At 39.3% G+C, this 13,842-nt stretch overlaps 1 protein-coding gene across 1 annotated transcript in view; it reads right to left on the bottom strand.

The window, feature by feature from the left end:
- Nucleotides 1-442: 442 nt before the first annotated feature.
- Nucleotides 443-13,842, bottom strand: part of LOC121932011 (17-beta-hydroxysteroid dehydrogenase 13-like) — a 15,255-nt gene continuing 1,855 nt past the window's right edge. Inside the window, exons 2-7 of the mRNA XM_042470249.1 lie at nucleotides 6,545-6,652; nucleotides 5,084-5,215; nucleotides 4,035-4,141; nucleotides 2,409-2,546; nucleotides 1,606-1,722; nucleotides 443-512 (exon numbers count right to left, since the gene is read on the bottom strand). Of these exons, the coding sequence (XP_042326183.1) occupies nucleotides 443-512; nucleotides 1,606-1,722; nucleotides 2,409-2,546; nucleotides 4,035-4,141; nucleotides 5,084-5,215; nucleotides 6,545-6,652 (672 nt within the window). The remainder of the gene's footprint in view (nucleotides 513-1,605; nucleotides 1,723-2,408; nucleotides 2,547-4,034; nucleotides 4,142-5,083; nucleotides 5,216-6,544; nucleotides 6,653-13,842) is intronic.

Here is a 13,842-nt window from a genome sequence, read left to right as displayed (position 1 = left end):
GCATGATGTGGATGCCACACCCTGACTTTGCCCCCAGGCCATCCTTAATGGCCAGTGTGCACAGCCCCTATGGGAACTTTTGCACCCCTTCATTACTTAATGCAGCTGCATCACACCTTGATTTGGCAGTTACTCACCCAGTGCTAGGATGACTTCTTTCACCTGCTGACTCACCAGCTCTGCCTCATAACTACATTTTATATAATTAGTAGTAGTAATAGTAGCAGTACTTTATTTTCAGTCTTAAGCAGTAGAAGTCATTGTTCACATAAGCAATTTACAGTATTTGCATTAATATGTTAATACAGAAGCAGCCGACCCATGTAAGATTACCATTCTGAAAACTTGTAATTGATCAGAAACAAGAACAAATCCATTCACAGAAAGGAAGAAAAAACACACACATAGTATATGTTGCTTCCAGTAATGTGCATTTTGTTCCTCATAACAGCTTGTAATAGCTAATTTTTTCGGAATCCAGAATAGCATTATAAGCACGTTCTGGTAGGAACCTAAAAGAAACAGTTTTAAAAATTACAATTTGTGAAAGGATCTGATGATTAAGATGATTTAAAATTAGACAGAAATATTTCATTAATGATAGCATAATTACTTCAAATTCATGTAATATTAATCTTAGGTCCCTTCCATACCAGGGCCAATTAGCATTGCTGAGGTTTTCCTTTCCCATTACCAGTTCGAAATGACATTAAAACAATGATTCTGTGTCCTATTTGATTTAAAGTACTAAATTATCTGGCAATGATTCCACCATAGCGGAGACTCTTCTGTAAAGTTTACAGTGCTTTTCAGCAAAGGCCCCTGTAATGTTAATGAAAAGCTTCTCATTTTGTTTCTCCCTCTCATTGTTTCTGTTCAACATGTCCAAGTATAACTGAAATAGATTTGAACTGCAATTATTCAGTTCCTTTTACCTACATGGGGCAGGGAGCGGAGGCACTGGTTGGAAGCTAATTGATGTTTTCCTCTCATTATTTTTATTCTCTTTGTTTATAACACAATAGCATTATTCCACTATAAAAAGAAGAAGAAATAATGAGAAGAAACTTATAATTTAAATATTCAGTGTATGAGAACCATTTCCACAATGTGTAAGGTAAAGTAACTGACTACAGTAATTACAAATAATTGATCAGTAATGCCTGGCTGGGTTGAACAGAAAACTATTATTTCCAAAGGAGAAACATTCGAATGAAAGTCACAATAGCTCTGAAAACCTCTAGTAGCACTTTCCCATCCCATCAAAGGAGGTTGAGGCAAAATATCTAATTATACTTCTAGATATTTGCATAGCTGCTAATTTAATTCTAGCAGTTGAAAATGGGGGATTTAAAACATCCTGGCAATTCCTGGCACAAGCTTGAGAATATATATGTCAGAGAATCTAGGGTTGCAACCTATGAAGAACTGGTAGATACTGCCACATAATGCAGCCTTCTTTGACCTAGTACACATGTTGTAGTGTTACACTAAAACTTCCACCATCCACAGTTAGTGTGTAATTCATTTCCATTGCTAAATGTAAAGCTCAGCTTCAAAGCAGACAAATACAACTTTGATTTTTCTATTATGCACCATACTTACCTTGAAAAATTTAGAATGAATTTTATCCATGATGGAGAGAAAACCATTTTCTGGTTTGTAAGTATTCCTTCCATCAGATCTTTGGCTGTGTCCTCAGCACTTAACACAGGAATCATTCTGAAATTATATAGGTGAAAAATGCATGAGCATTCCAGTTATGATGTTTTATTTAGAAACTCCAAAACCCAGTGCCAACGATTATAATAAATTTGAAATCAAGAATCATAACAATATGCTGTCAGATCAGTACTATAAAGCTACACACAGTGAGCTCACACAAATATTCCTTTAGCATTGCAGTTCAATTCAATCTGTAAAGCTATAGTATAGTAGCGCTTGCTCCAAAGGATAGGGGGATATGTTACATTTACATTTTGAGTGTTACATAATGAAACATATGTAACATAGGAATGAATTATAATGAACATAATTAAGGTTAACTTAATTCCTACTGCAGTGTAATTGTAACAGTGTTTAATTTTTCTAGATTCAGGGCTTGAGGTCTCACTACTTTAGTATGTTTCATTAAGTAACTACTTTGGGTAATTTTGGTTAAGAGAAGTTAAAAAACAGCATTTTTGTAAAAGTGCCTATAATGGTGTCTAACCATTATTATTTATTATTGTGAAATTGTTTTGTATTTTTCCTTTGTTGAAACCTGCCTCAATCCTCAACAGGAAAGGTGGGATACAAATACATAATACATACATACATAAATACTGCTTTGGGGGAATCTTGGAACAGTAACTACAAGAATTACTTTGGTTAGAGGATCTCAGTGTTCTTGCAAAAAATTTACTTACAGTGTTTTTCTCATCTTGAAAAAGCCAGTATTGATAATAGAGGGGCACAGGCATGTTGTTTGGATCCCATCCTTTCCCAAAAAACGTAGCTCCGCTTTCAGACTATCATGGAATCCGACAGCAGCAAACTTGCTTGACCTGACGGATGAGAGAGAGTAAGGCCCAACTTATTGCTGTGTTTAAAAATAAAAGGAGTTCAATAGTAATTGGCTGAGATCCTGTATGGCACATTATAGAGTAATAGTTCTTCAGACTATATTACATCTCTCCTCTCATTTTTCCTCTCCTGACTCTCCATTTAGCTACTTCAGCCCTCTTCCTGTGGCCATTCAGTGGCTGGTGGAAATTGCGGTGGGGTGGGGGGATCAGAGAAGCATTGGTCTTCTGTGTTTCCATAGCCAGATGCATAGTGATAATTATTTTTTATTATTGACATTTATTGATAGAGTGCTGTAAATTTTGCACAACGCTTTACATAGTAAAGGGTCAAATAAAATAAGGAGGGAAAAGGAATAAAAACCTGCCAAGCGGGTACAATCTAAAACAACAACATTGCTCGATTAAAATATCTCTAAAATAATACTAACTAGTATACAATAAAGACAAAGTAAGCAGCAGATGATAATATCATCTGCCAAGATTTGGTGGTTTCCACCAATAGATGTCACCATTTTGCATCTGGCCACAGAGACATAGTCAGATGCTACTCCAATTCCTTCCTCTATCCTCCAGCCACTGAATGGCTGTGGGGAGAGGCAGTTGCAGTGGCTAAATAGTGAGTTGGGGGGGAACTTTGGTCATTGTAGAGAGTGGAAGAGAATAGCAAGGTCCTGGATGACCCACCACCAGTGAATGCGGTGGTGCGGACCTCACCAAGTGACACCCCAGAGGGGATGTTACCTAGTGGAGTAGTACACCCTGGGGAGAGCAGATAATTGCTTTCTGGGTCCCACACAGCCATGGCCACGCAGGACTCAGAAGGCTGGTAGTGGGTGGGAGGTGGCTGTCTTTTGGATCCTACATGGCCATAGACATGTGGGACTTAGAAGGCTGGTGGTGGGAGGCAGCTACCTTCCAGGTCCCATGCACAGCTGCACGGGACTTGGAAGGCTGGAGGGGCTGCTGAGAGGGCCAGCACACCCCACCTCACTGCCATGGTGCCATTCTACGTGCCATGGCAGCAAGGGAAGGGAGTACCCTTTTGGCCCTTCCCCAAAAAGCTCCACCCCTGGAAGCCCTGCCTCCCTGCACCAGATGACACCCTAGGCAGGGACGCCACTGCCCACCTTCCCCATCAAAGAACTTATGCTTGCATACATTCCTAACAGGATGCTAGCCATTTAGGTGTTACTTTAAAAATACTGTGCTGATCATGAACATGTTACTTGTTCTTCTTCTTTTTAAATACAAATATACATAAAAATGAAAAAGCCACTCAGAAACAACTGTTTAGAAATAATATGGAATTGTTACCCATTGCATGAAAACATAAGGTTTCCAGTAGTTGCCTTACTTTGCAAAATACTGTTGTTATATCTGTTACTGCCCCCAAGAAACATGTTATTAATATTAAAAGACATGAACCTTTGCAGACCCCTGATAGAAGAAAATTAAAATGGTACATACGTGTAGGTCACAGTGAACGGAATACCAACATGTCCAGAAATAGAAGCAACTGTGACAATATGCCCATGGTTGTTTTTAATCATTGCTGGTAGGAATGCTTTAGTTGTCTTGAATACAGATAAAAACAAGAAGAACAAGTCAGAAGCCAGTTTCCAAAATGTTCAATCAGAAATATGTCCATTCTTATTTAGATTATGATTTTAAAAATGTTCAGATTGGAAAGGAAAGATACTGCAGTGATCAGGGTGATCTGGAAGAGCTGCTGGCCTTTAGAAGTATGCTACACCTAATTGGTTGAGCACCTTAGAATTTGTGGGGGAAACATTGTTTTCTCTACAACTCCCAGAATTTTCCAGACATAGTTCCTGCTGGTTGGGGGATTCTGGAAGTTGTAATGTTTAAAAGTTACTTTTGCAAGTTCTGAAGGCACCATAGGAATGCATGGTATGAGTTCACATACACCAGCTCTCAGCTCCCTAACCCACTTAAGGTGAAACCAAGCATTACTGAATTTCTCTGAAGATGCCAGCCACAGATGCTGGCCAAATGTCAGGAAGAAAATCTTCTAGAACATGGCCACATAGCCCAAAAAAACCACAAAAAAACCAATTACTGAATTACTGAAATTACATCTGGGCTTAATTTAAATTTTTAAGTTTTAACAACTTAGTTTGGGAGGGGCAAGAATTTCATTGGTACTGCAACTTTGGCCAACAACTCTGGAGATCAAGATCAAAACCACATTCTTAAGAACTTGCTTTACAGTAAATTACACTCTAAATATTAATTTGTAATTAGATAATCAGCAACCAAAGCTTTTACTGCAATTGTAAGATGCTACCATTAAATTAAGAAGTTTATATCTAGTATACATATACCAGACTTCCACAGTGCTGGACAAAGTTGGTAGGAGTTGCTGTCCAACATATTTGGAATATGGCAGGTTGAGGAAGGCTGGTGAACACCTTTGCCTAGCATTGGTATATTTATAAAATTGCATTTAAAGTTTTTATATTAAAATTCATACTTCAGGAACTAGTGACAGTTACCCAATAATGAGCAAGAATGTTGACATCAAACATGTCCTGGATCTGCTCATCCTTGGTTGAAAGTAGTTTTGTTGTTGTTATCACTCCAGCATTATTCACCAAGATGCTAACATCTCCAACATCTCTTTTCACCTATACAATTGGGGAAAAAAGATTGATGTTCAGAAACAATTTGTGCTTCTAACAGGAATACAGCTAAATATTCATGGGAAATAGAGGAATGGCAGTGTTAGACAAAACCAGCAGTTTATATATTTATTTAGTTATTTTTTACCCTAAACACAGGAGTAATTGTTCACTTTATTTTAGTAAAGTTAAGGCATAGATATAAGATCACTTGTGGACTGAACCTTACTACGTACTGAAAATCACTAGACAAGAGGATTCAATAGGTCCAGAGAGAATGCTGTAACTCTTTCTTCCCTTTGCTTCCTTTCTTCTGTTCCCAACATAAATATTTGTATTAATTCTGGCTGGCATTCACTGAGTCAGTTGCAATGTAAGTTAGACTCATTGTGTGCCTTCCAGTAATTTCTGTTTTATGGCAACCGTAGTAAACCCATTATGGGGTTTTCTGAGACTGAGTGTATGACTTGCCCAAGTTCACCCAATGAATTTCCATGGCAAAGTGGGGACTTGAACCCTGGTCTCCAGAGTCATAGTCCAGTGCTCAAACCACTGAACCTTGCTGGCTCCAACTTAGATTGAGGACATCATAAATGTTTCATATCCTCATTTTGCAGCGTGGCACTATTACCACTACTGCAAATGATCCTAAAACCCACATAAATAGCCAGTTCACCACTCTGAGTGATGGAGGTCTGTGCTGCTGAGTAGGGCACTGGCCTCCTCCCACCACCAAACACTGCTGTGAGGAGAAGCAGGGACCCAGGATTTGTGGTGTCATAGGGAAGTGCAGGGGGTGCAGAACTCACCAGATGACACCTCCTCAGAGGGGTGTGTGTGGAGGGAGAGGATGCAGTGCTTCTGAGGTGCCTGCCCTTTCTTCTCCGCTGCCATGGCTCTTTCCTGGAGCCAAGCCAGCAGCAGAGGAAGAGGGGTTTTAATATGCCATTGTATTTAATAGGACTTGAGCATCCCTGGATTTTGATATCCAGGGCAGATCCTAAAACCAATTCACAGAGGGATACCAAGGGACCACAGTACTCTGACATAAACCTCAGTTATACTTTCATTACATTTCAAAGAGGATTACATCCCAACTACTCCAAATTCATACCACAAAAATTTCAGAGAGGTTTTTAAATTTCTACTCCTAGGTCAACACTCTTCATGCTATACTACCTTAGATGTTTTGTGCTCCCTAACATAAAACAAATGCAGATACACATCTTTTTCTTGTGTCAGGGCTTGGGAAGGATGCATTTATTTTGAAGTCTTCACCGATGCCTGATCAACAGACTAGGAATAAAGCTTGCATTCAGTCTATTGATGTTTTACCTTGTCTGCAGCTGTGTAGATTTCCTCTCTGTTCTTGCAGTTCACCACAAATCCATGTACAATGGCCCCCACCTTTCTGCATTCCTCAGCTGTCTTCTCCACACCTTGCTGTGAGTGAAAAGCAGGGAAACCACAGGTGACATGTAGATGGCATACATGAGAAGCTCATGCAAAGAAAACTACATTTTGCATCACCACTGAAATTAAAGTTACATAATGATACATTATTAATATTGGAGTATTTGTAACAACCTAAGTTAGTTTAAGAGGCTAGCCTTCCTCTGGGATATCAGGAGTACAAGAGCATTTGTGGAGAGGCTTGGCACACCTAGATAATGCAGGCAGCAAGGAATGGTCATCTGCTGGAAGCAACATTTATCTTCCACTCTGGAACAGCCACTCAAGCCAATTTCAAGACTCTGCCCTGTTTTCTAGACCCTTGCCACTGGATTCTGGTCAGTCTTTTGCATGTCCCTCCATGTATCTTGGTTTCTTTTCTCTTGACTGACTGCCAGACTGCCTATTCCCATGTGACTTTTCTCCTCTCCCATTAAATTATGGCATCTTCCATGCTTGTTCAACAATGGACCTGTTCCATTTGTATATCATGTGAGGAATGCAAACTGGGGGCATGGCTTTAACATCAAATAAGGCATTCAGGTGAGCGCAAGGGTGCACATACACTGTAAAAATAATGCAGTTTCACAACACTTTAACTGCCACTGTGCCATCCCACAGAATCCTGGGATTTGTAGCTTTGTGAGGCACCAACACTCTGGCAGAGAAGGCTAAAGACCTTGTGAAATGATAGATCCCAGGATTCCATAGGATGGAGCTACAGCACTTAAAGTGATGAAAAACTGAATTATTTCTACAGATAGATGCATGCAAAGTGAACTTTCATCTACTTTGCCTTTACTCCCTATGGCTGGTTGCCTAAACTCCTCCTCCTCGAAGCCCAGCATCAGCACCTGCCACTCCTGGACAATTGCCCAAGTTCCAGAGCCTGAAGAATCGATATCTGCCCTGGGTAATGATCGTTGTGTGTCAACAGTTACATTCCCACAGTGCCCTTATGTGTGATGTTACTGAAGGTATTTACCTCCTGTTTCTTGCTTCCCCCTATGACCTAGCCTACAGTCTGTTTGGCACTAGGCAGAGACTGGAGAGAGCTGTGTATGTGTTTCCATATATTTCTTGCTGTCAGCCTATGAAAGTGAAGCATTTCCCTCATTCAGTTGCAGTGGATCTGCTGGAGTTTGGGTATTTGTGAAAGAATGCTTAGGAAAAGGGTTTCCATCATGTTTACTGTTGTTGTTGTTGTTGTTGTTGTTGTGTGCCTTCAAATATTTTCTGACGTATGGTGACCCTAAGGTTACCCTATCATGGGGTTTCTTGGCAATATTTGTTCAGAGAAGGTTTGTCATTGCCTTCCCCCAAGGCTGAGAGCACAGGACTTGCTCAAGTGGGTTTCATTGCCAAGCATGGAATTGAACCATGGTCTCTGGAGTCATAGTACAACACTTAAACCACTACGCCATACTGGCTCCCATGCCTATTGGGTTCAATTTAATTTAACTGTTCTAGAGATGTGCATGTATAAGCATTTGTGTTATAAGATAGGGTTTCTGTTGCTGTTGTTGCATGCCTTCAAGTCATTTCCAACTTATGGCAGCCCTAAAGCATTTTTTTTTAAAAAAAAGATCCCCCCCCCCCAAATTTAATGCAGTAATATAATAGTGCTTTGATGTTTTTAAACAAAATTAAGGGAAAGTAATCCTGACACAAGAAGTGGGACAAACAAAGCAGTGTGAATGGCATTGTCAGTACTGAGGAATGTATAGTATAGGAAAGAAAATACTGGAATTTACACTATTAAAGCACAAATGTGGTGAGGATGAAATGCACAATATCAGCATTCTGCTGTCTTGGCAAGTACAGAGGTACCCCGGGTTACGAAATTAATTCGTTCCGCCGCCGCTTTCGTAACCCGAAAAGCTTTCGCAAGCCGAAACCCCATAGGCGCTAATAGCGAAAGCCGCGATTTGGTGCGAAAAAGCGCCGAAAAGCACCAAAAATTTCTTTCGTAACCCGAAATAACCTTCGTAACCCGGAACAGTTTTTTTAATTGATTTTTTTCGTAACCCGGAAATTTCGTAAGGCGGCGCATTCGTATCCCGGGGTACCACTGTATAAGTAAAGCTGTTTTCAAATAGGACAACATGAAACAGTTGACAGTGTGATAAGAACCAAGGATATAATATTGGAGGATGAAGGTAAGCATGAAACAATATTAGAAGCTACAGCTAAGCGCTGTAAGATAGTATCAACAACATTAGAAGGTACAGGTAAACATAATAGGATAGTATCAAAATTAGAGAATTCAGGTAAGTATGATAAGACTGTATCATGAAATCACATTGACAACAACTGCAACAGTTTTCAAAACTAATATTTTTCAATGAAAACAGAACTTTTAAAAGTTTTTTTAAAAATATATAACTTTAAAGTTGCATAACATAAAAAAGCTCCTATATGGAATTTGGCAGGATCATGCTCCTCTTTAGGATTTACTATGGACATTATCAGACAAGGGAAACTGGAAGTATAAACCAACAGCAATCCGAATGCAATCATGGGGTTTAACGTTATTGCATGATAGACTATTACAAACAATTTCGGGCAATGGGAGGTCAGTCCGAACGCAATCATGGGGTTTCATGTTATTGCGCGAGGGGTGATCACATGCAATTTCAGGCAATGGCAAGCTATTTTTGGGCAACGGCAAGTCAGTTCGAACACAATTCAAATTCATGTAAATTCACTGAACTAGCAAATTCACATGAATGCGTTCTGGCCCCACTTTCTTTTCATTTGAAATTAAGAGAAATTTGTCCCGTGTGATAAACTCCTTGGTCTCCAAGTTTCATCAAGCTGTGTGAAGAAAAAGAGAAAAGTTCTAGCTATTTAGGTTTCCCAATAGTAATGAATGGCAGGAGCAGTGATTCAAATTGTCAAAGTTGTAATTTAACTGGGTTACATCTAGTTCAGACTGGAATATGATCTGAATTACCAAATGGATCCAGTGAAGTTGCTTGTCTTTCCAAGTTGCGCATTGTGCATTAGGTGTTGTGGTTGTGGATCCTATACTTTACATTGTGGTTGTGCTACATGTACAGTAAGGCACTGACGTGTTGTGGTGTGTACAATTCTGCATAGTGTTTGCATGGTGCTCATGTAGTGTATCTCCACATGTGGATATTTACACTACATTGAGGGCAATGTCGGATTATAGACTTTAAGTAGGTTGATCAGGGCAGAGAGGTTCCGCTGTCAGAAGAAGCAAGTTTATTCTTCATTGCTGGCAATTATATACAATTTTACAGAAGTAAAAGAAAATAGCATTAATGCAAGGAAGTGGAAGGCTCTGGGACTGGCAATGGCAGAAAAGAACAAAGCTAGAAGTTGGAGACCTATGTTAGTTGAAGAACGGAGGAAGTGAACTGCTGGGGTGGCTTTAATCTCTCCCAGGTATTGGGTGTTGTTGCATTTAAGCAAGATTTTGGCATATCTTCAAAGGAATACTCCGCTGTCTTTGGCTCTCTTCCAAAACAGGCTTTACTTGAATAGCAATGTGTAACCCAGTTGATGTGTTGGATGGCATTAGCAAAAGAGAAAGCAGTGACATTATTTATTTATTTATTTATTTGCTTGCTTGCCACTTTTTTCTTGGTGTATCACAGATGAAATTGGTTAAAAATTTAACAATAAAAATTAAAAAAAAACAATGAATATCATCTCATTCAAACAGTATAAAACTACATTAAAAATACAAAAGTTAAAAAACATAAATAGAACACCCCCATATAAAAGCCTCTCTGACAATGATTATATATTAAAAGCCTGCTTTTAAAATAAAAAAACGTCTTTGCTGGCGAAAGGCAAACAGGGAGGAGGCCAATTTAGCCTTGCATGGAAGGGCATTCCAGCAGCCACTGAGAAGGCTCTCTCTCTCTCATCTCCTCACCAAGCAAGCCTGTGATGGTGCCAGCACCAAGAGAAAGTCTTTCTCTGATAATGATGTATTAACTCCTGAGATTTTAAAAATGAATTTTGAATCACAGGCCCTTAAAGGTTACAGACTTTTTGTACATACGGCTTGAGCCTCCTTTCTCTGGAATGCTGAAATCTGAAACGCTCCAAACAAAACCCAAAACCTTGTTCATGGGTTGCTGGGATAGTGACACCTTTACTTTCTGATTGTTCAATGTACACAAACTTTGTTTCATGCACAAAATTATTTAAAAGATTGTATAAAATTACCTTGTATAGAAGGTTTATATGAAACAGAAATGAATTTATTGTTTACACTTGGGTATCATCTCCATTATATCTGATTATGTATGTATATGCAAATACAGTTATCCCAAAATCGGGGGGGGGGGGGGAACCCTGAAATACAGAACAATTCTGGTCCCAAGCATTTCGGGCAAGGGATATTCAACCCGTATTAATCCAAAAGGATCCTTATCTTCAGGCTGGGCATCCAATGTGGCAATAACCACGATATCCTAAGAACTATAGTAATTCGTTTTCAGAATGCAGCTTCTAAATTGTACTTTGAAGATATATTGCATAAATTGAGAGGTGATGCGGGAAGCTAATCTCAATAAAGCGTGCATAAGCAGGCTTTTGTATAAGGCCAAAATACATCAGACTATTTATTCTTTACTGTTTTGTTAAAATACACACAGACATGGACACACATGGGGACCTTCTAAACATTTGTTTGTGGTTTTTATAGATTTGGCCAGTTTTTGATTTAGTAAAAAGAGCACACCTTTAGAAGAAGATAATCAGTACTAACACTGATAAAATATTGCATTGGTTAATAAAAACCTTACCTTTTAACATTGCCACCCAAGTAAGAATGGGATTAAGAAGATGCAGATAAAGTGTTGTCATACTATCATGCATGTGGCTGTTTTAAATACTTGGGCACCATCAAACAATGTAACAGATAATGGCCAGAATCCTGTTGGGCAATTATTTATTGTCTATAAACTATAAATATTTATATTGTTTTGAGATGGCTGTGTGGAATTGTATATGTATGTGTAAATCCAAAGTGGTGTCAACCCCACCTTTCTTCCAAAATGATCAAATCCTCACTTGCAACTTACCTTTTTGGGAATATGCAAGTGAAATGTTTAGCTAGGATGACTATGTGACTTACTTTGCAGTTGACAGTGTTCTCTGTTTGAAGTCATGTCCCCATCAAATCTAATTTAAAGATCAAGAGCCATATAAGGGCCTTGAACCTTGCCCTTAACAACTTGTGCTTGAACAGCAGGCTGAGCAGACACATAGCAGACACATAGATCGCCTCTGCACAGTCTTCTCCTTTATGATGAAATGCATTGTAGGTCTATTAAAACTACAATAATTATTCTCAATTTGCATCTCTACATATATAAATGATGCAAATTGAGAATTATTGCTCTAGTCTTAATAGACTTAGGGTCATCATAAGTCGGAAGCCATTTTGAGCCTTATTAATCTAAATGAATTTAAGTCTCCGGGACCAGATGAACTCCATCCAAGGGTATTAAAAGAACTGGCAAATGTAATATCGGAGCCATTGGCAATAATCTTTGAAAACTCCTGGAAAACAGGAGAGATCCCAGCAGACTGGAGGAGGGCAAACGTTGTTCCCATCTTCAAAAAGGGGAAAAAAGAGGATCCCAACAATTATCGTCCAGTTAGTCTGACATCAGTACTAGGAAAGATTCTGGAGCAGATCATTAAACAGAGAGTCTGTGAACATCTAGAAGGCAATGCCATAATCACAAAAAGTCAACATGGGTTTCAGAGAAACAAGTCATGCCAGACAAACCTGATCTCTTTCTTTGATAAAATTACCAGCTTGGTAGATGAAGGGAATGCGGTGGATATAGTATATCTTGATTTCAGTAAGGCCTTTGACAAAGTTCCCCATGACATTCTTGCAAACAAGCTTGTAAAATGTGGGCTAGACAAAGGAACTGTTACATGGATCTGTAATTGGTTGACCGGCCGAACCCAAAGGGTGCTCAACAATGGCTCCTTTTCACCTTGGAGAGAAGTGACCAGTGGGGTCCCACAGGGCTCTGTCCTGGGCCCAGTGCTATTCAACATCTTTATCAATGACCTGGATGACAGAATTGGAAGCATACTTATCAAATTTGCAGATGATACCAAATTAGGGGGAATAGCTAATACCCCAGAGGACAGGATCAAGATTCAAAATGACCTGAATAGACTAGAAAGCTGGGCCAAAGCTAACAAAATGAAATTCAACACGGAGAAATGTAAGGTATTGCACTTAGGGCGGAAAAATAAAATGCACAGATATAGGATGGGTGACACCTGGCTGAATGAAACTACGTGTGAAAGGGATCTAGGAGTCCAAGTAGACCACAAGTTGAACATGAGTGAACAGTGTGATGCGGCAGCTAAAAAGGCCAATGCTATTTTAGGCTGCATCAATAGAAGCATAGTGTCTAGATCAAGAGAAGTAATAGTGCCACTGTATTCTGCTCTGGTCAGGCCCCACCTAGAATATTGTGTCCAGTTCTGGGCGCCACATTTCAGAAAGGACATTGAGAAACTGGAGCGTGTCCAAAGGAGGGCGACAAAAATGGTGAAAGGTCTGGAAACCATGCCCTATGAGGAACGACTTAGGGAGCTGGGGATGTTTAGCCTGGAGAAAAGAAGGTTAAGAGGTGATATGATCGCCCTGTTTAAATATTTGAAGGGATGTCATATTGAAGAGGGAGCAAGCTTGTTTTCTGCTGCTCCAGAGAACAGGACCCGGAACAATGGATGCAAGCTGCAGGAAAAGAGATTCCACCTGAACATTAGGAGGAACTTCCTGACAGTAAGGGCTGTTCGACAATGGAATGCACTCCCTCAGAGGGTGATAGAGTCTCCTTCCTTGGAGGTCTTTAAACAGAGGCTGGATGGCCATCTGTCAGGGATGCTTTGATTTGGATTTCCTGCATGGCAGGGGGTTGGACTGGATGGCCCTAGTGGTCTCTTCCAACTCTATGATTCTATGATTCTATGAGTCCCTAAGGTGGGATAAAATTAGCTTACTTGCTAATTAGCTTACTTGCTATTCACCGCTATGATCTTTGGAATAGCGGTATATAAATAAAACAAATTATTAAATTATTATTATTATTATAAAAGATAATAATAATAATAATAATAATAATAATAATAATAATAATAATAATAATAATAATAATAATAAT

The sequence above is a fragment of the Sceloporus undulatus genome, chromosome 5 (assembly GCF_019175285.1).
Source record: "Sceloporus undulatus isolate JIND9_A2432 ecotype Alabama chromosome 5, SceUnd_v1.1, whole genome shotgun sequence".
In the NCBI taxonomy this organism is placed as follows: domain Eukaryota; kingdom Metazoa; phylum Chordata; class Lepidosauria; order Squamata; family Phrynosomatidae; genus Sceloporus; species Sceloporus undulatus.
The sequence above is the reverse complement of the archived record's forward strand: the minus strand, read 5'-3'. Positions and strand labels throughout refer to the sequence as shown.